The sequence below is a fragment of the Sminthopsis crassicaudata genome, chromosome 1, assembly GCF_048593235.1.
Source record: "Sminthopsis crassicaudata isolate SCR6 chromosome 1, ASM4859323v1, whole genome shotgun sequence".
NCBI classification, from domain to species: domain Eukaryota; kingdom Metazoa; phylum Chordata; class Mammalia; order Dasyuromorphia; family Dasyuridae; genus Sminthopsis; species Sminthopsis crassicaudata.
In genome coordinates this window covers 382,003,157-382,027,217 of record NC_133617.1, presented here as the reverse complement: position 1 = coordinate 382,027,217, position 24,061 = coordinate 382,003,157, and the positions used below count along the sequence as shown (strand labels likewise).

At 33.2% G+C, this 24,061-nt stretch overlaps 1 protein-coding gene across 3 annotated transcripts in view; it reads right to left on the bottom strand.

The window, feature by feature from the left end:
- Nucleotides 1–24,061, bottom strand: part of WDR7 (WD repeat domain 7) — a 472,816-nt gene that overhangs the window by 61,235 nt on the left and 387,520 nt on the right. For all 3 annotated transcript variants that reach the window (XM_074279428.1, XM_074279427.1, XM_074279429.1), the window contains one exon: nucleotides 12,342–12,441. In XM_074279428.1, coding sequence (XP_074135529.1) covers nucleotides 12,342–12,441 — 100 coding nt within the window. The remainder of the gene's footprint in view (nucleotides 1–12,341; nucleotides 12,442–24,061) is intronic.

Here is a 24,061-nt window from a genome sequence, read left to right as displayed (position 1 = left end):
GTTTTATAATATGACTCAAATGATATTGCTGCCAAAAGTAATGTGGAAGAATAGGCTTCCTTTCCTTGAGCCCAAAGAATTTTGCACATACCTGAGGTATATATTCAAATAAGTAATCCTTGATACAACTGTTCTACATATTTGCCATTTGGGACATTCCTGGGGATATTTGTGAGAGCTCTTGTTGGAAGACCCCACTGAGGTTTTGTTTTAAAGGAGTGGCTTTTGATCATGTTAAAGTGAAAGCTCTGCACAAACTCAAGTTACTGAGCTCCCTATTGGTCCATGGTACCATTTGGGATTATCTTTTTTGTTCACCCTAAAGTAGTTACTTTATTATCACATCATGTATCAATGAGTGAACAAAAATACTCATAATAATTCCCAAAGATATTTTCTAGTTTCTTGAAATAAAAATAATTCTTGTAACAGCCAAAACAACTATGAAAATATAAGTTTATCAAAGACTGTTAATATGGTTTTAGAAGAAGGGTAATAATTAGTTACAGGATGAGAGCATAACTTCATATATAAAGTATCCTAAAGTTCTTTCTAACAAATTAAGTATCCTGCTTCACTTCAAGTTAAGTATAGTTCCAAAGAAACAAAATTGGCTATCCTTAATCTCCTTTGGAAGTTAATATTTTATTATTATAAAGGAGAAAGAATGACTCCCTACTCCATTCCCCCCAAAAAGGTATGCTTTATAGTTCTATCTCCTATCCAAGACAACTACTTATTCAGAAATTACTGCTCCATTAAAAAGGAAACACAAATGGATTCCATCTCCTAGACTACTTAACTTTCTATTCCCTCATCTCTATATTAAGTATTACTATTCAAGGCTAGGTTATTCTACCTTAGTTTTTTATAAGTGAGTGAAGCTTATATAGAAAATCCAATCCTAACTGAAAGGGACTCACTCTATCATTTCCTCTGTGGGTATGTGTGTTTTGTTAAGGAAACAAACTTTACAGGGAAGGAGGAAGAGAGGGAGGGAGGGAGGGAAGGAGGGAGGGAGGGAGGGAGGGAGGAAGGGAGGGAGGGAGGAAGGAAGGAAGGAAGGAAGGAAGGAAGGAAGGAAGGAAGGAAGGAAGGAAGGAAGGAAGGAAGGAAGGAAGGAAGGAAGGAAGGAAGGAAGGAAGGAAGGAAGGAAGAGAGAAAGAGAGAAAGAGAGAAAGAAAGAGAAAGAAAGAAATTAAGTTGGGCATTGGCCATAGCCTGGCATATGTGGAGTTTAAAAAAGATGATGAATTTTTAGGTCAGTTCAAAATCTAGTCAAAATCAGATAGAAAGAAAACTTCAAAATCCTAACTTCAGGGTTACTATGATTACTTTAAAATTCCCTACCTCTTTATGTAGTACCCAAACCTTTGATTTGCAAAGAAGTTGATTTCATGATGCAAGTAAACAAAGAACAGATTAAAGATATAACTTAAGAAATATGAAGAACCTAAGAAATATCAAATTTGGAAGGGAAAAATAAAGAGATAAAAGAAAATTAAGTGTGTCATCTCAGATAAGAAGGAGGAAGTGTAATTAGCTTCTTGGGAACTCAATAGTGAATATAGAAAAAATAGAACAATCAAAGCCTAGAAATGGATCTTTGATACTTATTTTTCAAAATTTATCCAAAGAAATGAAAATAAAGTCAGAGAATCAGAAAGTAATAGAAACTTTAAAAAGTAAATGAAGATTTAAATATATGCAAATGAATAAGTTTAAATCAACAGATATGTTATACTATTTAGAGTATTGATTAATGAACTCAAGATTTACTTAAAACTAATTTAAAACACGATACATAGTACATTATCACTAACCTCTCAAAAAAAAAGTCACTAACCAAGGTCATTAATCATACATTTCTTAATATAATATTGATAGTTTTAAAATCTCAATATTTATAGAATAACTAAGGATAATGCAAGTATTTACTGAAAAAAATTCAGACTATATTTATTTGAAAGCTATTTCTGGCATTGGAATAAAGGAGTAAACTGGAAATAAAGAAGAAAGAATACATCATAATGAAGAGAAGTAAAAAATAAAAATCATTGTCACAAGTATATATTTTGCAGCTTATAAAGTGTCTACATTTTATTGTTTTCTTGCAACAATCCTGTGAGGTAGAACTCAGACATATTATCCCTGCACTTACATCAAAATCTCTTAACAACCATCCCCTATTTTCTCCTCCCTGACTACACTCACTGAGAAAAAGAAAAAAAATTTGCCCCCACAATCATCCCCCTTTGTCTCCCTCTAATTTTGAATTTCTCTCTATTTATTGGCCCTTTCCTTCTAACTTCAAATGGCTTACATGCTCCAGTCTTTACTATTCTGAGAAAAGCTTCATTTGATTCTACCATTCCTTCCAGCTATTATCCCATCCCTCTCCTCTGTACTGCAAAATTCTAGAAAGTAATTTATCTATGTTTATTGCTCCTACTACCTTTCTTCTATGCCTCACAAATCTTCAATCTGCCCTTATCACTCAGTTAAAACTGTTCTCTCTAAAGTTATCAATGATCTCTTAATTGCTAAATTCAATAATTTTCTCTCAATCCTTACCTTCTTAACTTCTCTGTATTTGACACTTTTGATCACTTTCCTCTTGAATCCTTTCTGGGTTTTATGACAAGGCTCTCTCTTGATACACCTACTTGTTTTGTCACTTCTAAGTTTCCTTTCCTGGTTCATCATCCATATCATGTACCCTAACAGTGGCTATTTCCAAGGCTTTGTCCTGGACCCTCTTCTACACTCTCACTCAATAATCTCACTAGTTCTTCAACAGCATTAAAAACTAATGGACATATATATGATTGATGACTTTCTGTTTATTTTTTTCAAGTCCTCACTTTGACACATAATGGCTATGTGATCCTGTGAAGAATGCTTAACTTTATCAGTATTATAAGTCAGTACTACAGTGGTATTAAACTCAAATAGGAATTTGATCTCTGTGGGGTATATATTGATTTAGGAAACCAGAAACTAACATTATCTGTATTTTGTTGTTATTTTATTCATTTTGTTAAATATTTTATTTTTTAATTTTATTTACTAGTCTATAGTGCTTGCTACATCAATGAAAACAAACATTTTTACTGAACATTTAACAGGTGCAAGGCATTATGGGAGATACAAACACCATCATCATAACTCTCATATAAATAGTGTTTTCAGAGGTAACCCTGGCTTCTTGAAAGCTTCCTTAGAGTAAAGTTTTAACTTTTGAGAAACAGAAATATCTAGGCTCAGTAGTTAACTATTTCTATTATCTGAGAATCACTCTAAATTCAGAGAGGCATATTATGAGAAAGACTTGCTATGATACAATAGTATTTTGGCTATAGTGATTCATGCAACTATTTAGTAGAAGGGCAGCTAGATGGCATAGTAGATAGAGCACTGGTCCTGGACTCAGGAAGACCTGAGTTCAAATTTGGCCTCAGATTTTTAATACTTACTAGCTGTGTGACTGAACCTGGGGCAAATCACTAAATCCCCCAAAGCCTCACAAAACAAAAATAAACACAAAACAAAAAACCAAAACTATTTAGTAGAGTAAAATGAGATTTGTATGCATAGACAGTGGCAATATGTACATTGATAAAATACTATTTCAAGGACCTGTGATTTTGACAGTTTATAAACCTGCTCCTTGCCACCTCTCCTCCCCAAAAAACCAACAAAATAAAATCAATAATACAGGACAAGTAAATTTACCCTCATTTTACATAAGAAGAAACTTTGACTCAAGAGTGCCGTCACACAGCTAGTAAATATTCTATCTAGGACCTGAATTCAGATCTTCTGAATATAAATCTAGTTATCTTTTCCCTATTCTATGCTTTCTTAAATGAAAATATAATCTGGTTGAGAAGGTTGGGTTGACTAAAAATGGAATACAAGGCATTATTTAATAAATGAGTAGTATAGACAATAAAAGTTACAACGAATTAAAGACAGAAAAAGAGACTGTAGACTAAAGTGGTCAGATAGCTTTGAAAAATACATTGAATATAGATAGATGGATAGATGGGCAATTTATGCAGCAAATTTGAGATGATAAAGTACAAAAAGTTGTATTTCTAGGATGATGGATAAATGGAGGGTCATAGAACCATAGGATCATACATCTAAACCTATAGGGGACCTTGGAGGTCATGAAATCCAAAGCCTTCATTTTATAGATGAAGAAATTAAAACCCAGATATATTAATTGACTTAAGGTCATACAGATAGATAGCAAGTGTCAGGATCAAGATGTTTGTTAAAGAACTGGAAGAAATAAAGAAGGCCTTAAATATCAAGTTGAGGAATTTGGATTTTACTCCATAAACATTAAATGAACAAGTGTTTATTAAGTGTCTGCTGCATACAAGACACTGTGCTAAGTAACTGAGGATACAACCAAGAATGAAATTCATTGATCTTTACTTGAAGAAGCTTCTGCTATAATGGAAAGAACAACAAATATATATTGTAATGGGAGAGTTCAACAAATACATACATACATATATATATATATATACATATATATATATATATATATATATATATATATATATACACTCATATAATAACAGTATAAATAAAAATTAATGAATAGAAATACCCTATGGGTAGTTTGGAAGGGAGGGCACCAGAAGTTGGGAGATTGGAAAAGGTTTCATGATGAGGACGATGCTTGAGCTGCATCTTAAAAAGAAGGCTCCTACAAGGTAGAAGTCTGCGAGTATCCATCCCAGGCATGTGGGATTACAACAAGGGCAAAGGCAGAGAGATGACAGATGGAAAGCATGGTACAAGGAGAATGGATACCAGTTTGGATGGGTCACAGAATGTGGGAGGGGGAGTAATGTTCAATAAATTGGAGAGACAGATTAAGGAAAAGGGGTATAGGACGCTTCTGTGCTTAAGGAAAACCTGCTTTGGCATCATTGCATAGGACAAACTGGAGTGGTGAAAGCCAAGGCAAAGAGATCAATCAGTCACCTATTGTCAAAATCTGGGTGAGGGGATGGAGGGGTGAGGGTGGTAGCTGGTGAATAAAGAGAAGGGTTCAGATTAAGAGATGTGAAATAGAAATGACAAGATTTGGTGAATGACTGGTTATGTGAGGTTAGTGACAGTGAAGTATGGAGGGTAATGACAAGGTTACAAATCTGGTAGAATTTAAAAATGATGGTCATTGTGACAGAGATGGGAGACCTTGGAAGAGGGAAATCTCAGGGGAAAGGTAATGAGTTTAGGATGTGCTAAATTTAAGATGAAGAAATCAATCTAATGGTATAAAACAGTATGATGTGATAGATAGCCAGCCCTTGATTCAAGTCTTGCTTCTGACACAGATTGTTTACATTATGCTGGACCAGTCACTTAACTGCTAATCCTCTTCCGCCCCCCCAATTAAGAGTCTAATTGCAAAACAGGTGCAAATTTTTACTGATACAGAAAGTTCCTCACTATAAGTTCTCTCTACCACTATTCCAGTCCCCTAACTTCCATTTCCCCATCCCAAAAAATCAGATAGTAGCACAGGGGTAAGAAGTAAATGGGAAGCTGATGTGGGCAAACAAACCAATAAGAAGGTGACTATACCTATGCATGAGACAGTAAATCTATGCATGAAGCAATAAGAGTCTGACCAGACTGTAAAAGCCATGGGAAGAATGCTTTTCAGGCATGACTAAAGAAGAATCAGTGGGCTGATGAATGGGGTAATGATAAAAAAAAAAAAAAAAAAAGCAGTAAAAACTGAAAAAAAAAATTCTGAAGTTGCAAATTTAGAAGAGTTTATCGGGATTTTTAACCAAAAGGAGTCAAAGTATCCAGATAAGAGTATTTGATTTTACAGCAATACAGAATAAGAATCAGAGCTAGAGATTTATAAGTTTCTTGATTTCAAGTATTATGTTTTAACTAATATAAAATTTACTCATCATTTTGGGATAAATCTGGGGGACTGAAGACAAGTTTTGACTGTAGGTTTCTTATGGTTGGGAAGATCATCTATCAGAAATAAAGGCTCCTATAAGAAAGGCAAGAGCGTCTTCAGCTTGAACCTGAAACATGAAATAACATATCTTGCTTTTCTCACAATGTTACTAACTTTAGATAGATGATTAGCCATTAATTTGAGAGAATCTATCAAAGTACCTGTTTTAATACAGGATTAATTTTTAAAGGATTGGAAAATCACTAAGATAAACTACTTTAGCAAGTATGACAAACCAAAAGCAAATCTTGCTAGTGGGAAGATTTTTACTGTAGATTCTTCCCCATCCTTATCCTCCTACCACTTCTAAATATTTAAGACTATTAACTAGGTTGACTATCAATGCCTCTGGTTTCCAACACATACTTAAGAATGACACAGAAGAGAAAAAATATCACAGATTTTGAGAGCTATGTGCTCTTCAAAGACAAAGACAAACTCTGCAAACATTCTAAAACAATGGGAAGAAAATGGGGTGAAGGGAATAGTAGCCAAAGCCAAGATTGGGAAATATGATTTGGCTTTTCTTACTGTATCTACCAACCAATCACAAGCTCTGACCAGTTTTTACAGTGCTGGAATGTTATGGGCCAGAACTCTGAAACAAAGATTCTTACAAGGTGCTAACTCAGTAGAACTGATAAAGACAATAGTTGTTTAGCATGGTGCTTAACAGTTTTCTAGTTCAGTACATGTACTTAGTACTTACTATAATTCCACAAGATTCACACCTATGATAAGAGAACATATAAGCTCGGATAAACTCAGCCAGAATCAGAACTGGAAGACAGAGACCATGGTGATGGTGGTCCTGCCTCCCCCACAGAAACCAAGACACATTCAGGAGGACCTCAAGAAGCTGGCAGAGGCAGAGAATACAAAGGACTGGCAGCAGGAGCTCAAGCTCTTGGAACCAAGGAGAGAGATAGGCCTCTAAGAAAGCTAACTGGGCCCCAGGAAAGGAGACAAGATTTTGAAGGAGACAATAAAGGCTTGGACTTTAACCCCTGGCTACTCGTGTGGTGATTACTGAACTGAAACAAAGTCTGCTCCCAGAGACCCCAAGAAACACAAATCAGAGAACTTTACATTTTGGTGCCCCCCAACATGGAGCTAACACAATCCTGATTTCAGTGGAAAAGCCTCCAATCCTGATTTCAGTAAAAAAGTCTCCCAACCCAGAAATTAGGGTGAGTACAAGAAGGAAACTTTGTAAAGGCTAGAGTAGTATTCCAGCTAAAATGGTACAAATATTTAGAAAAGAAATTTCTCCACTGAAAGGAAAATGTATCGAAAGTTTGGTCAGATTGATAAAAAAAAAAAAAAATCAAGCTTTAATTGTAACTAATTTAATTTAATTGTAATTGAACCTTTAGAAAAAGAATTAAATCCAGACAAGTGGAAATTAGTAGGAGAGCAACTATGTGCATACTACAATGATAATGGACCTGCACATACTTCTAAACATTTTGCACACTTTTGTGCACAGTATCAGATTTAACACACCACTGGCATACCTTTTAATCCTCATGGTCAGGCAATAGTAGAGAGGAGAAACAGAGACATTAAGACGTTCCTCCAAAAACAAAAGAAAGGGGAGCAACAGGTAACCCTAGAGAACTTCTAAATCTAGCCCTTTATACTGTTAACTTCTTGATCTTTGACAAAAATGCAATGGCTCCGGCAGACAGGTTTTATAACCCAACAGAAGGGCAGTGTCCAGTGCAAGCAGCTCCACTATCTTTAGATAATCGCCAGGTGATGTGGAGAGATCCAGAATGTGGTGAATGGAAGTAACCAGATAGGTTAACTGCTTGGGGGAGAGGGTTTGCTTGCATCTCCACAGATGGAGAAGGAATCAGATGGGTGCCAATGAGCCATATTCGCCTTGTCCATCAGAGAGAGAGACAGAAAAAGAGAAAAAACTTCAAAAAAAAAAGGAGAAAACCTAAAAAAATCTGACACTGAAAGAGCATGGCTGATAACGAGACTGTTACAGAACTTTAAAACCAGCAGGAATCATTGGATTTCCTGAGATTAAAAAATTTTTATAAGATTATTGCAGAACTTCAAAATCTGCAAGAATCATTGGATTCCCTGAGATGAAAAATTGTTGATGAGACTACTGTAGGACTTCAAAACTTGCAGGAATCATTGGATTTCTGGCACATGAACTAATGGACAATAGATTACTTTTGGACTATTTCTAGGACTTATGGACATGTATAATTCTTCACATTGATTCATGTTGTCACATCACTACTAGCCTGTGTTTCTATGTGCTTATGTAATTTATGTAATTATGTATAATACCTCCCATATTGATGGATTTATGTATATACCTGTTTTAAGAGTAAGACCCTTCAGAAACCCACTAATTTAATTTGATTTCCCATTTCCTTTGGGAAATTTTCATTTCCCTTCTTGAGATGTGAGGGAGGGTGTGATCACTTCCTTTTATGGTATTTTCACCCCTTTTTTGAGCAATCAGAGAACTTTATACTGGAAGAGTTTTTTAATATAGCCCTGGAAATAGACTGTTTGCCTTTTAGGGACAATACTGAAAAAACATCATAAGGAATAAATATATCTATATTTTAGAAGACAAGAAAAGACTGAAAATTAATGTGAGTCATCCCCAAATTAACTATATTTGTCCAGTCATGGCACTGACTTATTAGGCCATCAGAATTAATAGGATGAATAATTATGAGAAAAACATTTGGCATTCAATTGAAACAATTTAATCTTCAACTATTTAAATAAGAAACTGATACAGAAAAATGAGAAATGGCTGCAGAAATGACATTGATGTATTGATTATAATAATTTCATATAAAAGTTACAATGCTGTAAAGTAAATGGAGACAATCATCTTAATCAACAGAAACTGGCCTGATTTACCATGCACAAAGAAATAGTGATCAAAAGCAATAGAATATAAACGAGTATAATATACTTGGATGGATGATTATGAACAGTATTATTTCATAAAGCTGAGGGTAAGACTAGTTCAAAGAAAGTCTAGAAAGAAATGCAGGTAAGCATAGTCATTCCAAAGGCATTAAAGAATGAAAATTTAAGGAGGATAAGAAACAGAAGAAAATGGACAAGATGTATAAAAAGTTATATTTGAATATTGTATATACACACAAATATAATATACACAAAGCATTTAGTAAGAAAACTTACTATATGTTAGGTACTGTGCTGAGTATTTTACAAATATTAATTCATTTGATTCTCACAACAACACTAGGAAATAGATGTTATTATTATCTCCCTTTTATAGTTGAAGTAACTATGACAGATATCCAGGTTAAATATCTTGTTCAGGGTCACATAGCTAGTATCTAAGGCCAAATCTGAACTCTGATATTCCTGAGTTCAGAATTAACCTTCTATCCACTGCACTATTGAACTATTAGAGTTTGTTAAGCAAAGAGGTAGCAGTCAGATCTGTACTTTAGGGAGTTCACTTGGACAGCTAAGCGAAAGACGAACTGGATTAAGCAGAGACTTGTGGCATGCTGGCTGACCCACCAATAGAGTATTGCAATAGTCCAAGTCTTAAGTGCTGAGGTAGTATACAAGGGTCATGGAGGGTCAGAGGAGAGAACTGGATAGATACAAGGTAAAATGGATTGGCCTTGTCTACATATTGGATATTGAAGGTAAAACATGGGAGTCAAGAATGATAATTAGGTTGTGGGGCCTTGATGAATAGAGGTTTCCTCAATAGTAACAGGGAAGGGAAAGGATTTTGTGAGAAAGATACTAACTTCAGTTTGGGACATATATAGTTGAATGTGAAATGACAAATTTAGCAGTCCTATTCTTTTTCTACTCATAGAACCTTGTTGTCTCTTTTCAGGATTATTTTAATAAACTTCTAATATGATTCCCTGCCTTGTATCTCCCTACTTTAGTCCATCCTTCATATAATTACTAAAGTAATTTTCATTAGGAATAATTTTCATTAGGAATAGATCTTAACATATCCTCACTCAATAAACTCTAATAGCTTCCTATTATTTCTAGGAATAAAAATAAATTCCTCTGTTATGTGAAGCTCTTTACATTAGGGCCCCTTTTATCTTTCAAGTACTTAAATATATTATTCCCTTTTACATATCTATATATTATTCCCTTTTACATATCTATTCTATGAGCTATGATCTATGATCCAGTCACACCAGCTTACTTAATATTTTTCATGAATGATTGTCAATCTCCTTATCTCTATGACCTTGCAGTGGCTGAACTCATGATTAGGACATGTTTCTTCTTTTCCCTTACCAAAACTAACACTCAACTCAAAGCAACAGTTGCTGCAGAAGGATTTTTCTGTCTATTATATCAAATGGACTCTCCATGACCCTTGTTTACTATCTTACCACTTCATGCCTTGACTATTGCGATAGCCTGCTGGTGGGTCTGCCAGACACAAATTTCAGCTTAATGCAACTGTGTGTGATCTTCCAAACACCTATTATCAGGAGTTTGTGGTTTATTTAACTGTTTTGAATTGCTGGTGAAGCCTACTGAGTTCTCCTGAGAATGTTTTTAAATGACTAAAATAAAACACATAGGATTATACAAAGAAAGCCATTTAGTTATAAAATTTTTAAAGAAACAAGTGCATAAGTTCTAGGATAAGATCTTCTGCCATATATGGCAATCTTCTTCTCTAAGGCTTTTTCCTCTTGTTTGTGTCTTATACATATTGATTTAGGTTTATATTGTCTCATCTCTTTAGAAGGTTAGCTCCTTGAAGGCAGGTGTTGCTTTTACTTTTTCTTTGTTATTTTCAGTCCTTAGAACAGATTTGAGCATAATCATTTAATAGCTGACTGATTCAATTATGTTTCCTTTTTCTAGATGTTTAGTTAACACCAGAAGTTTAATATCTATTTAGGATTCCGCCAAGAAAAAAAAAAAAAGTTGTTTACTGGTTTACAATTTGCAGATTCCATTCTCTTCCCTTTTTTGAAAACCAATTCTCTTCACTTTACTAATACTGAAAAAGAATATATAAAAAACTACTGATCTATATATTCAAGAGGCTCAGTGGCTTTTTTAAGATCACTGCAAGTAGTACATAGCAGTTCAGGAATTAAGACCAGAGTTTTCTAACTACTGATTTAGTACTCTTTTTACTTCTTCAAATTTCTCTCAGAAATAATCTGTATCTCTTTCCTCTAGAGCAGTGGTCCTCAAATTTTTTAAATAGGGGGTCAGTTCACTGTCCCTCAGACTCTTGGAGGGCTGGACTATAGTAAAAACAAAAACTCACACTCTGTCTCCGCCCCTCAGCCCATTTGCCATAACCCGGTGGGCCCCATAAACATCTTCAGAGGGCCACATCTGGCCTGCAGGCCGTAGTTTGAGAACCCCTGCTCTAGACATTTTAAAGAAGTTTCTGAACAGAGAGTTTAATATGGTTTCATCATGCCAATATAGTTTACTTTAAAGGAACTTGAAATCAATAGTCAAGATTGATGAGTCAAAAATTCATTTAAGACCAGAAAATTTATGTAAATAAATCCAATAATTCATAATAGTGTAAGCAAAATTTAAAAGGCTCAACCAATTCTCTATTAAATAAATTCGTCTTTTAATTATCCTGCGATTAAGCCTAATTTAACAATTCAAAACCTCAATTAATTTGGTAAATTTTGAATTTCTTTATATTTTGCTTTTGACAGAGCAAACATATAGATATGTCACCATTAGTAATGATGTGAAGTAAAATGTAAGAAAGGATGAATCAAAATGAAAAATAAACTCATCACTGATATAAGCACAGGAAAATTAATTTTCATTCAGGTACATCAAGAGATTGAGTTCTAATTTCAAAATTCAAAGTAGTTTACAATATATCTGGCTGAAAACTCTATTACCTAGTTCTGCTAAGATCACATGTTAATTAACATTTGAAAAATCTATTTTTTGAAGTCATAATTACTATCAAACTGTAGCATTATAAATTGATTTTACAAAGAAACTTGGAAAAATAAGCAACACAACTGAATCCTGCATAATGCCAGACAATTTTTTTTTTAAATAAGGCTTACTATAGGGTAGTTTGTGAATAGTAACACCTTACTCTAGGCTTTTATTATTAACCCATCTATGGCAGCCCTTCAGTTCCAGTGAATGAAGACAGTAGGGCTTTATACTCTTGGAGCCCTTCATTAAACTATTGATCCATTTAGTATTATCCATAATGTTCCAGCAGCTCTGCATGTCAACTGGGGCAGTGCTAGTCTCTCTTTGTTTTCAATAACTTCCACACTTTATGGAGAGGAAGTCACAATGATTTATTTACCTGACATTTTCCAGTCCGGATGTCGTACAGGGCCACTGAACCATGGCGAGCTCCAACTGCTATTCTGTGATTCCGTTCATAATAGCTGACCATGTAGAACCTGAATTGAACATTATAACAAGAAACAGGTGAGACTTGTCCTGAATATGGAGAGGAATATTAACACATTTTAGTAATCAATTCTAATGATTCTTTTAAAAAAAATACATAAATCCATAGCAATTAAGAATTAAGATTCCTTAGTAACTTTTAGAGTCAAACTAATATCTAACAAAAAACATTGTGATGTTGAATCAAAATTTGGCTTTTTTATAATAATTTGAAAGTCATGTGGTTTTAAAAAGGTTGTTTAAACAGGCTGAAAAATAAAAATAGGTGAGACACCAGAATATTAAATATGAGGGTGTAGTCTTTTAATAATAAATTGTTAATATCCATATATTGGAGTTTACTATAAATAGAATGAATATTAAAACTTGAATTTTAGTCTCCCATTCTGTTATATTATAAAACAAAAAATATTTTTATTGAATAGAATAACTGTAATAAAGCTGATCCTGTTGGCCATTATTTTGTTACATCTTTCAGAAAACTAAACTTTGCAATAAAATAGTATTTCTTGTATAATTTCAATGGAGGAATAATGTGACTGTAGATAATAGGCAGGTATAATTTTTATCCTATTAGAGACATGTGTAGAAGACCCTAGTTAGATCAGGTATAGCTTATGTACCTGGAATACCAGAACCATTGATTTTCTCTTAGTAGCTTATAAGGAATTTAACAAAAGATTTTAGAAGAGAAAAAAAGCGGAGTGCCTCCCTCTTGGCTAAAGATAGTTGTTTAACAATTAAGTTAGGCTTAAATCCTGGTTGATGTTCAGCATGAGGCTAACAGAATAGAATTTTAAGCTTGATTCCAGATGGTTCTACAAGTTAATTAACTGCTGAATCTGAACAACTCTTTCATATATAAGTACAGATTTTGACCCTGTATCTTGTAAGTAAATAATATTTGCTCAAGTAATGAATGGCTGTACTTGGGATTGTGCATAGAATTATGAATACTCAGAGCATGGATGCTTTCAATAGAAAGACAATGGATAGTGGGTAACAGCTTTGAGCTGTTAGTGAGGCGAGGTTCCCTAGCCTAGGCATGAGTAAAATCTGAGTTCCCTTAAATGGCAGATTTCAGTTTTTTTCCACAGGCTTAACCAAATAACTTAAATTGACTTTTAAAATCTATCCACTTAAATTATAATTTATATATTTACAAAGTTATAATTTAAGTTATAATTTATAAAATTTTCCAATTTTCCTCATGCTTGCCATGTCTTAAAAACAAATGACACAGATAATACTTGTGACTATAATATTAAGGAATATGGTATTACTGGTCTGAGTCACTTTTAACTATTATTGTGTTATTTAGCTTTACATACAAATAAGCATTTTTAATTGCTTTTAGGTAGTTTTATTGTTGTTTTAGCTTTTGCTTACTCTGCTCTTCTTGTACTTTGAGCCTATAAAACATTTATGCTAATTTCCAAGTTTAAATTTAATATTTCTATTCTTCAATCATATGATGGCAGCTTGCTTTACTTATCTGTTATTCAAATGACTAAAGAATGAAAAAGTAAATAGAAGGATGATGGTAAGATAACTGAGTAAGGTTTGGTTTCCATTGCGAAATGATTTGTTAATGAGCTATATCCATTCATTGTCTACATTAAATTTGCTTGGTTGGGCATGATAGTCCATATGATACATTCATGAGTGAGTTCTCTCAATATTACCCTCACCCACTTTTTAAACTTCATTCCCCTTTTCTGTCTGATTTGTCCTTCACCAACTATCAATCTGTTTTATTACTTTACATTTGAAGGTATTTTTAATATTGTTCAAAAATATAATTTAAAAGAATTTGATATCTGATGGCATGTAACTACATTTGTGATCAAGTATTATTTACCATTATATAAAGTTATATTCTGTTATGGTAACTCTAAAACTAAAACTAACTTTTCTTTTGAAACTTAACACACTTATTTTGTGCATTACAATAAGAGAGCTCCAGAAAACTAAAGCGCAATTTAAAAATTTTATACAAATTTATTAAGTATAACTTTATAATTTGTAAAAGTCACTTTGCAAAATATGATGTCAGTTATCTTTAGGAAGCCAAACTAATTGGCTGGATTTTAATGTCAACCCAAACTGAATATAAAATTTTCTTACATTAATTTTTTTTTCCCCCGGAGGTAATTGGAGATAAGTGACTTGCTCAGGGTCACATAGCTAGGAAGTGTTGTGTCTGAGGACAGATTTGAACTCAAGTCTTCTTGACTTTAGAACTGGTGCTCTATCCACTGTACCAACTAGCTGCCCCACATTAATTTTTGTATATACTGGAACCAATTTTGTTCTGTCATATTATCTATAACCACTATTACATATAGCAAAAAGAAAAGAGATCAAATCTATTCCTGAAAGCAATTCTTAGTCTTTAGGAAAAATTTAAAAAAAATTTTTTTCATGCTATGCAATTGACTGCAAGAGTAATACATGTGTCTTTTGGGACAAAATTCAAAAAATGTTGGATTATAAAAACCTTAAGGCACAACTTTTTATTTAAACCTGTAGCAACATTTTCTACTCTTCTAATCTGTTCTGAATTACTTTGTTTAATTTATGGTTGATCACTACAGTTTAACCTATGATAAAGCAGATAATTGTGATATCTACTGATAACTATCTAGTTGACAATAAGATTATTCGTATCAACTAGGTATCTGCTTCCAGCTGAATATGGAAAAAGGAACAGGAGAAGTAAAAAGACTTGAAGTGAAGAAGGAATTGTAAAGAGAGCTAGAGATTGAATTAGGGCAGGTTGGAAATGGGAGAACTTGAAAAAAGGATCAAGAGTGAAGGATCAGAGTGACTGAAGAGTAGGAAGACAATCTACCTGGAAGATATAGAACACTACTTTATCTGAAGTTCAAGCCCTGGTTTTTAATCTAGCTCTGTAAATAATATTTATACAAGTAATGGTTAATTATATGCTCTTCTCTGGGTGCTTCAGTATCTTCATCTGTAAGGAAAAGAGATTTTACTAAAAGCCTCTGAGGTTCCTTCCATTTTTAAATCCACGATTCTATGATTTAATGTGGAAAAAAAAGCAAGAGAAATAAAAGGCCCACAGAAGAAACAGGAAGAGGATAAGGACTTGTGCTGAATGAAAAATATTGGATGGGAAGAAGAAGATGGTTCATAAAGATCACAAGAAGTTAGAGAAGGGAAAGGGACTTATGTGACTATAAAGCCATTAAGAGGTGCTAAAGAGCTTGCCAAAGTATAAATGGAAAGCAAACACTGGAGATATAAAGGAAAAACAAAAATAATTCCTGCTTTCAAAGATCATACTTTAAAAAAAAACTTTTTTTAGCTTTTTATTTTCAAAATATATGCATAGTTTTCAGCATTCACCCTTGCAAAACCTTGTGTTCCAAATTTTCTCTCCCTCCCTTCCCCCTACCTTCTTTCTTAGACAGCAAGTAATCCACTATATGTTAAACATATGCAATTCTTCTATACATATTTCCATAATTATGCTGGACAAGAAAAATCAGATCAAAAAGGAAAAAATGAGAAAGAAAACACAAAGCAAGCAAACAACAATAAAAAGAATGAAAATATTATATTGAGATCCACATTCAGTAGTCCATACACTCCTCTTTCTAGATGTAGATGGCTCTCTCTTCATAAGGCTATTGGAATTGGCCTGAATCATCTCATTGTTGAAAAGAGCCACGTCTATCATAACTGATCATTGCATAATCTTGTTTCTGTGTACAATGTTCTCTTGTTGTCTTTACTTTACTCAGCATCAGTTCATGTAAACCTCTCCAGGTCTCTCCAAAATCATCATTTCTTATAGAACAATAATATTCCATAACATTCATATACCATAACTTAATCAGCCATTCTCCAACTGATAAGTATCAGTTTTCAGTTCCTTGCCACTACAAAAAGAGCTGCTACATGTGGGTCCCTTTGCCCTTTTTTATGATCTCTTTGGGATACAAACCCAATAGAGACACCTACAAAGGGTATGCACAATTTGATAGCCCTTGGACATAGTTCCACATTGCTCCCCAGAATTGTTGGATTAGTTCACAACTCCACTAACAATATATTATTAGTGTCCCAGTTTTCCCATAATCCCTTTAACATTAATCATTATATTTTCCTATAATCTTAGCCAATCTGACAGATATTAGTGGTATCTCAGAGTTGTTTTAATTTGCATTTCTCTGAATAGTGACTTAGAGCATTTTTTCATATGATTAGAAATGTTTTAATTTCTTCATCTGAAAGTTGTCTGTTCATATCTTTTGACCATTTATTATCAACTGGAGAATGGCTCGATTTCTTATAAATTTGAATCAATTCTCTATATATTTTAGAAATGAGGCCTTAATCAGAACTCTTGGATGTAAATATTTTTTTCTCAGTTTTTCTGCTTCCCTTCTAATCTTGTCTGCATTGGTATTGTTTATATAAAAACTTTATAACAACATAATCATAATTATCCATTTTGCATTTCATAATGTATTCCAATTTTTCTTTGGCCACAAATTCCTTCCTTCCCTACAGATCTGAGAGGTAAACTATCCTTTGTTCTTTTAATTTGCTTATAGTGATACTTTATGTCTAAATCATGAACTCATTACGACCTTATCTTGGTATAGAGTGTTAGGTATTGATCAATGCCTAGTTTCTGCCATACTATTTAAGGATCATACTTTTTATTTCCAAATGTAAGCATGGATAATTTTTCAACATTGACCCTTGCAAAACCTTGTGCTCAAAATTTTTCCCTTCTTCCCCCCACCCCTTCCCCTAGATGGCAAGTAATCCAATAATCCAATATAAGTTATACATGTTAAAATATATGTTAAATCCAAAATATGTAAACATTTATATAATTATCTTGCTGCACAAAAAAAAAAATGAGATCAAAAAGAAAAAAAAATGAGGAAAAACCAAATGCAAGCAAACAACAACAACAACAAAAAAGAGTGAAAATGCTATGTTGTGATCTATGGATCCCACAGTCCTCTCTCTGGGTGTAGATGGCTCTCTTTATCACAAGATCATTGGAACTGGCCTGAATCACCTCATTCTTGAGAAGAAATATTTCCATCAAAATTGACTGTAGTATAATTTTGCAAATACAATAATCTCCTGGTTCTATTCATTTCACTTAGCATCAATTTATATAAGTCTCTCCAGGGCTCTCTAAAATCATTCTGCTAATGATCATACTTTATAATAAGGAAGCCAACATGAATGTAACAAGGTACATACAAGCTATAATAAGTGAAGATTAAACATTATCTGAGAGTGGAAGGCATTAGTAGCTAGGAGGAATGGGGAAGGCCTCCTGAAAAAAATGGGATTTCAGCTGGGTATTGAAGAAAGCTAGGAAAACTAAGAGGTGGTGGTGATAGAGCATCACAGACATAAAGAAGAACCAGTGCAATGGTAGGAAGCCAGGAGATGGAGTGACACGTCTAAATAACAAGAAGGCCAGAGCAGAACATGTTGTAAAGTACATGTAAGAAAATAATGTATATGAAGACTGGAAAAATAAGAAAGTACCAGTTTATTAGCAAGCTTAGAAAGCCAAAGCATTTATATTTGATCCTGGAAGTAGTTTAGAGTCACTAGAGAGGGACTATTTTTTCATTAGACAAGAAAGGAGGAGATAGTTGAGGAAATTCTTCCTGAACAGCTTCAGTTTTTTTAAAGCAAAATTCTCAGCTGGGAGGGTAGGAGCCATAAAGAAGGATGGATGGGTACCGAGAGAGCTGAGGAAGTACTATCAATTAGGAAAATGTAAAAGGATTGTCTTGCTATAGAGAGACCTCAGTTGAGATTAGTTAACATAAACCTGTAATAGATTCAGTGGAGTTGAGTGATTTTTTTCTCCAGCTTCATCCAGCAGCATGTAAGGGCAAAAAAGATAGGAGATGGTGGATGTAATCCAAAGTCTTTTAGTCTTATAATATGAGCATAGGAGTTGGGGAGAAGATGAAGACTCTGAGTCAGACCCTAAACTCATTGAGAAAGAAGGACACTGTCCTGGAGATCGGTGGACAATAGGTACCAAAATTCTTACTGAATAAATATGGACTGAATGAGTCTCAAAGAAAAAGAAATTAATTGTGGAGGGAAAGCCTGGAAGTGGCAATGAGGAAGTAAGAGTATTCCAATTTTTAACTATAACCAGTTAAAAACTATTGAGACCAGAAAGAAATGTGCAGTCTAGTTCCTAGATTAAGAGCTCAGAATGGTTAAATGCTTTCTTTCCCTAGTGTTACTTTGCTATTAACTACCAGAGCAGGGATACTTGTTAAGTATTGGTGATTTATTTCTCTTAACTACAAATTGAGTGAGTTTTCTACTCTATCGCATAAACTTTTGGGGATTTGAAAGCATGAACACATCCTTTAATGACTTTTTATTAATTAATTGTGTTGAAAGATTTACTGTTCTTAAAAAATGCATACTTTATAGTATATAATATAATAATTGAGAAAACAATTAAAGTGATTAAGAACCACCAAAAAAGTAAGGCAGAAATTACCATATTGGGTCTTTGTACCCATTTTCCTAACACAAATATATTTTCAATTCAGTTAAACAATTGCTGATTTACTAGAAACTATTTATAATGGTCCCATCTGCCAGGCTACATTAGCATGAAACTGATAATTTTATAATGGAAGACACACTCATATCTTTAGAATATAGAAAAAATTATCTCAGTTAAAATGCAAAAAGGCCAATACAATTAAAATGCACAAAAATGTGAAATAAAAAGATGATTATGTTATATATGCTATATGATGTACTGGGAAAAAATCAGTTTTGGGATTGACACATACTCTCTACATATTCACTTTATTAAAAATTGTACTCATCAAAATACTGTAACATCTAACATCATACCTAAAAAAAAAAAAAAAAAAAAGAAAGAAAAAAAAAAGAAAGCCTGGAACAGTATAATTAATTCATCATCAAGCACTAAAATGAATCATCAGGGGAGGGTCTGGATTCTACATCTCTCAAGTCTTTAAAAATAAACAAAAGCTATAATGTTTTATGAAATATATCACTGAAAGATAGTATGGTGGGGTGAGGAAGGGGAGGGAAGGGAGAGAAGGAGAAGTAGGTAGAAGAGGAAAGAAAAAAAGAGAGAGAAGAGAGCAAGTGTTGGTGTAGGATTTTTTGTTTCATAAGACATTTCAAATGGAAAAGATTCGGTTTCCTGGTACAATGCTGGTATGATGTCCAGGTTTCACAGGTATAAAACCTTAAGATCAATACAATGGCTCTGTAGACCTTCAGTTTGGTAGTCAGTCTAATATCTCTCTTCTTTTACATTTATGAGTCTCCCAAACACTAAGATAGTTCTGACAATACATGTGTCACCTCTTTATCAATGTGAACATTCCTGGAAAGTATACTGTCAAGGTAAGTAAACATATCCATAGCATTCAAAACTCATAATAACTTTTCAATAAGTACTCACTAAAATGAATAAATATTAAACATTTAACAGCTGTTTATTTTCTTTTGATAAAATTTTCTTTTAGTGCATTGTGGTAGACATTCTTACAAAGAACAGGAGTTGCCACCAACTTGCTATAATATTCAATGGAAATAATTTCTTGTTTCTAAGTGGAAACCCAAGCCAGCCAGAGTGTAATGCAAATAAAGCATGACCAAAGTTTCTTCATATCAGAAGAATTCCCAAGTAGGTATGCAGGTAAGAGTAGATATCTGGTTAAATTGATTTTAATGTTACATGTTACTAATATTGAAAATGCTATAGCTACTGTTCAAAAATGCTCAACATATTTCTGAAATAATTAAGAATGGTAAATATAATTTAAACATAATTTCCAATTATGTGAATGTTAGAGGAAAGTGGCAAAGAAGAAATGGTGTCTGTCCTTTGGCAAAACTCCTACCCTTTAGCAAAACTATTACTCTCTTTATTCCTAACAATTTAAAAGGAACTATTCTTCCTATTAAACAGTGAACTGGAGGAAGCGGTGGATTTTTTACCTGGAGGTCTTTAATAATGAATGATAGTTAATTCGTTGAGGTAAGTTTTAGGTGGAGGAAGATGGGAAATAGGCTGGGGATCTATCTGGCCTCGTGATTCCATGAGTAATATGCATAATTATTTATTATCAAAATTATTCTCTCATAAATGGTAACATTAATTTAAGATTTCACAAGTTGAGGTAGATACTGTTTTTAAATTCCATTAGTGTTATCATTCTCTATTGAGTAAGAACAAACCACAGGTTTGGACAAGATTTTTTAAAAAATGAGATCACACTGTTATTCTAAAGTAGACAGCATTCATTTCCTTACTGGATTTTAAGTGCCCATTTAGGTGAACAGAGCTGATTCAGCTTTTTGCTTGAAAAGCAGAATCAATCAGTCTGTCTACTTAATAACAAAGTTACAGAAAACATAAAGTGTCCCTGAAAATATATACTTTTAACTACTGCATAGGTTGTTTATGCTGTCCTATTCTTTTGCATTTCAATTCCAAAATTATTTCTTTAGTTTTTATTTTTATACCATGTGTTTATATTGTATTTCCAAGAAACTTCCAATCATGTATTTTTCATTATTCCTTTCAGCTATTATACTAATATTTTAATGGAAACATCTACTAATGTGCATTAAAATTTCTTTAGAGAGCACATATGAATAATGATGAGTATTTTACTGTAAAGCATATACTGTATGTGAAAAAAATGCAGTCATTTTTTAAGCTACTGATAGCAGAGGTCAGCTAAAAAACAATGTACACAAGAACTAAAACACAAGAGGACATTTAAAATTCCAATGGCAATATGACTTCTGAAAATCCAGGTGATTTATCCCTTCCAAATGTTGGCAGATTAGATAAATCTATATTCTGAGTGATGGCTTATTCTTGTTCACAGAATAGACAGCAGCCAAAAACTAAATGCTTACATAGTAACATACACTTCATTGTCATATTCTTTATTCAACTTGCACATGAAGAATGCTAAGTACTACATGACTATAGGGCTTTGAGGATGAGATAAAGATTCAATATGGTTTACGTTCCCTTAGTTAGATAAAGGTTCAGTTGTAGTTTAATTATTAACATTCAGTCACTGGTATAACATATAATTTGACGATACCTCTAACACTATATAAATAGATATAATTTCCAGTAACTAAAGACTTAAAATTGGGTCATATTAAAGAATACATTCTAGACTAGTGTCTACAGTAACTATCATTGTATATATTTATCTTCCTGTTTTCTGAGAAAACATTTTGTATTCTGACATTGAAAGTCTGTATCTTTTAATTGCTATAAAACACAGCTAAGTGCTAGGGTTGCACTCTCCAAGGGCTGTTACATATTACTGTAATATACATCCAGGTAACGAGCTAGTATGTGATTGAATTCCCTAAACATTGAAATGCTCTTGTAGCCATAAAATACATTACAGTAAACTTAAGAGCCAAACAATGTAATATATGCTAAGTAAAAAGACTATATTTCTGAGTTGGTTTTTTTTAAGTGTTTGAACTGAATGAACTGAAATCACGTATAACACCAAAATAATAAATTTATTCTTATTTTTAAAAAATTTAGCTCTAAATGTGTCTATAAATTATCTTGGCATAATAGAGATTTCTTTATTATATTTGAAGAAACATCATAGTAATGCCATGAAAAAGCTTATGAATTTTTTTGAATGAGGATGCTTTTCCTTTTGTTCTCGATTTCATAAATTTGTGAACCTGAAAGGAAACTCTAAGATCATTTAGTACAATCTTTTCAGTGAATGGATAATCAAATGCTAGACTCAGAAAACTTCTTTAACCATCTCAACCATCTCAACATTTTAATAAATTACTATTATGAACAAATTTTTCCTGGACAGAATTACAGATGAACAACAAATTGCTTTCAGAATTTAATAGGAACAGAAAAGTAGACTCACTAACATTTGGCAAACTGAATTGTATTTAAAGACCTCAAACTTCTCTCTTAAAAACAATTGAAGAGATAATGTGGTACAGTGGACAGAACAAGAGATATAAAGTCAAAGGGTTCAAAGTATATCTGAGATATTACCTCTGTGTCCTGAGGCAAATCATAAAACAGAAAGGTTTATCTTCCTCAGTGATGAGAATGGCCTAGAAGATTCTCATAGCCTTTTTAGCTTTAAACCTATGAGCTAAAGCTGTGAAATACTTTCCTGTATCCTAAGAATTAAAAATACAGGTCAAATACAGATTATATGAAGGCCATTATAGAGATAGATGAATGATGGGTATGAATAGGTAGTAATATATCACCAATGAATAATTATTCAGGAGAAATAGCATAAAACATATTTTATTAGGGATGTATAACTGGAAGAGAAGGAAGACTGGTCATTAGCCAAGAGTGTTGGATTACTGATGGATAGCTCACACACTCCAATGTTATTTACACAATGACAAAAGATTGATCATAAGCTCCCAAACACCTTAAATGGCACCTAGGGATGATTTTCAGAACACAGAGGAAAGATATCATACAATATAAAAGAAGCAGAAGAGTTAGGAGCTATACAACTGAAAGGTATACCCATACTGATGAGATAAAAGATCCAGCAAATGATCAAAGCAAAGATTTACTTAGTGTAAAATGACAATTATAATAGAATACATAATAGCAGTTACTGTTAAGACATATAGAAATCACCCATTAACCCATTTAATATGGCTAAATAAGAATCTACTAGATTTAATTGTAAACTAGGCAGTATTTTTAAAACTATTACATGATGCTATTATGAAACACTTGCTAGATGTCTTATGAAATTGGGATATGCTATATCTATGGCGGTGATAGGTGGTGGCATGGCGCGTAGAGAAGTGCATATGGAGTCAAGAGGACCCAAGTTCAAATTTAGTCTCAGCAACTTACTAGCTGTATAACTGTAGGACAGTAACTTAACCTCAATATGTATCAATTTTCTCTCCTATAAAATGGGATAATAATAATACCTACCTCCAAAAGTTGTTCTGAGGATTGAACAAGGCAATATGTGTGAAATACTTTTGCAAACCTAAAAGTTTTATGTAAATGCTATCAATTAGCAATAATCCTAATTTAAATGATTTGATTTTGCATGTATTGTTCTCAGTGAACCTGTATTTGACTGTAGTGGTAGTACTTGACAATATCAAATAAAGAAAAAGATCCAGAAGTATTGGGAAAAAAGCCAATGGATCTGGCAGCTGGGCTATTTGTGAAAAATCAGCCATCTTCAATAGTAATAAAGTGTAAAAGAATCAAGTATAGACAACATTTCCCAGAAGTCTGCAGTTAAAGATAAGAAAATACAGATTATTTGAAAAAGTAGCAGGGTCAAAAAACCTTTTGGTAGATTTTTTTTTTCTTTTAAAGATGATGAGATGTTACATTTGTTTTTAGGAAGAAAGAAAGAATTTGGTAAAGGAGAAGTGGAAGATTTTTATGAGAAGAAGAAAAAGGGATAGGATTTTAGTGTACAAGTAAAGGCATTAATATTTTGGAAGGAAATACATTCTCTAAAAAGAAGGAAAAGGAATGGAGAAAGAAAAGGAGAAGAA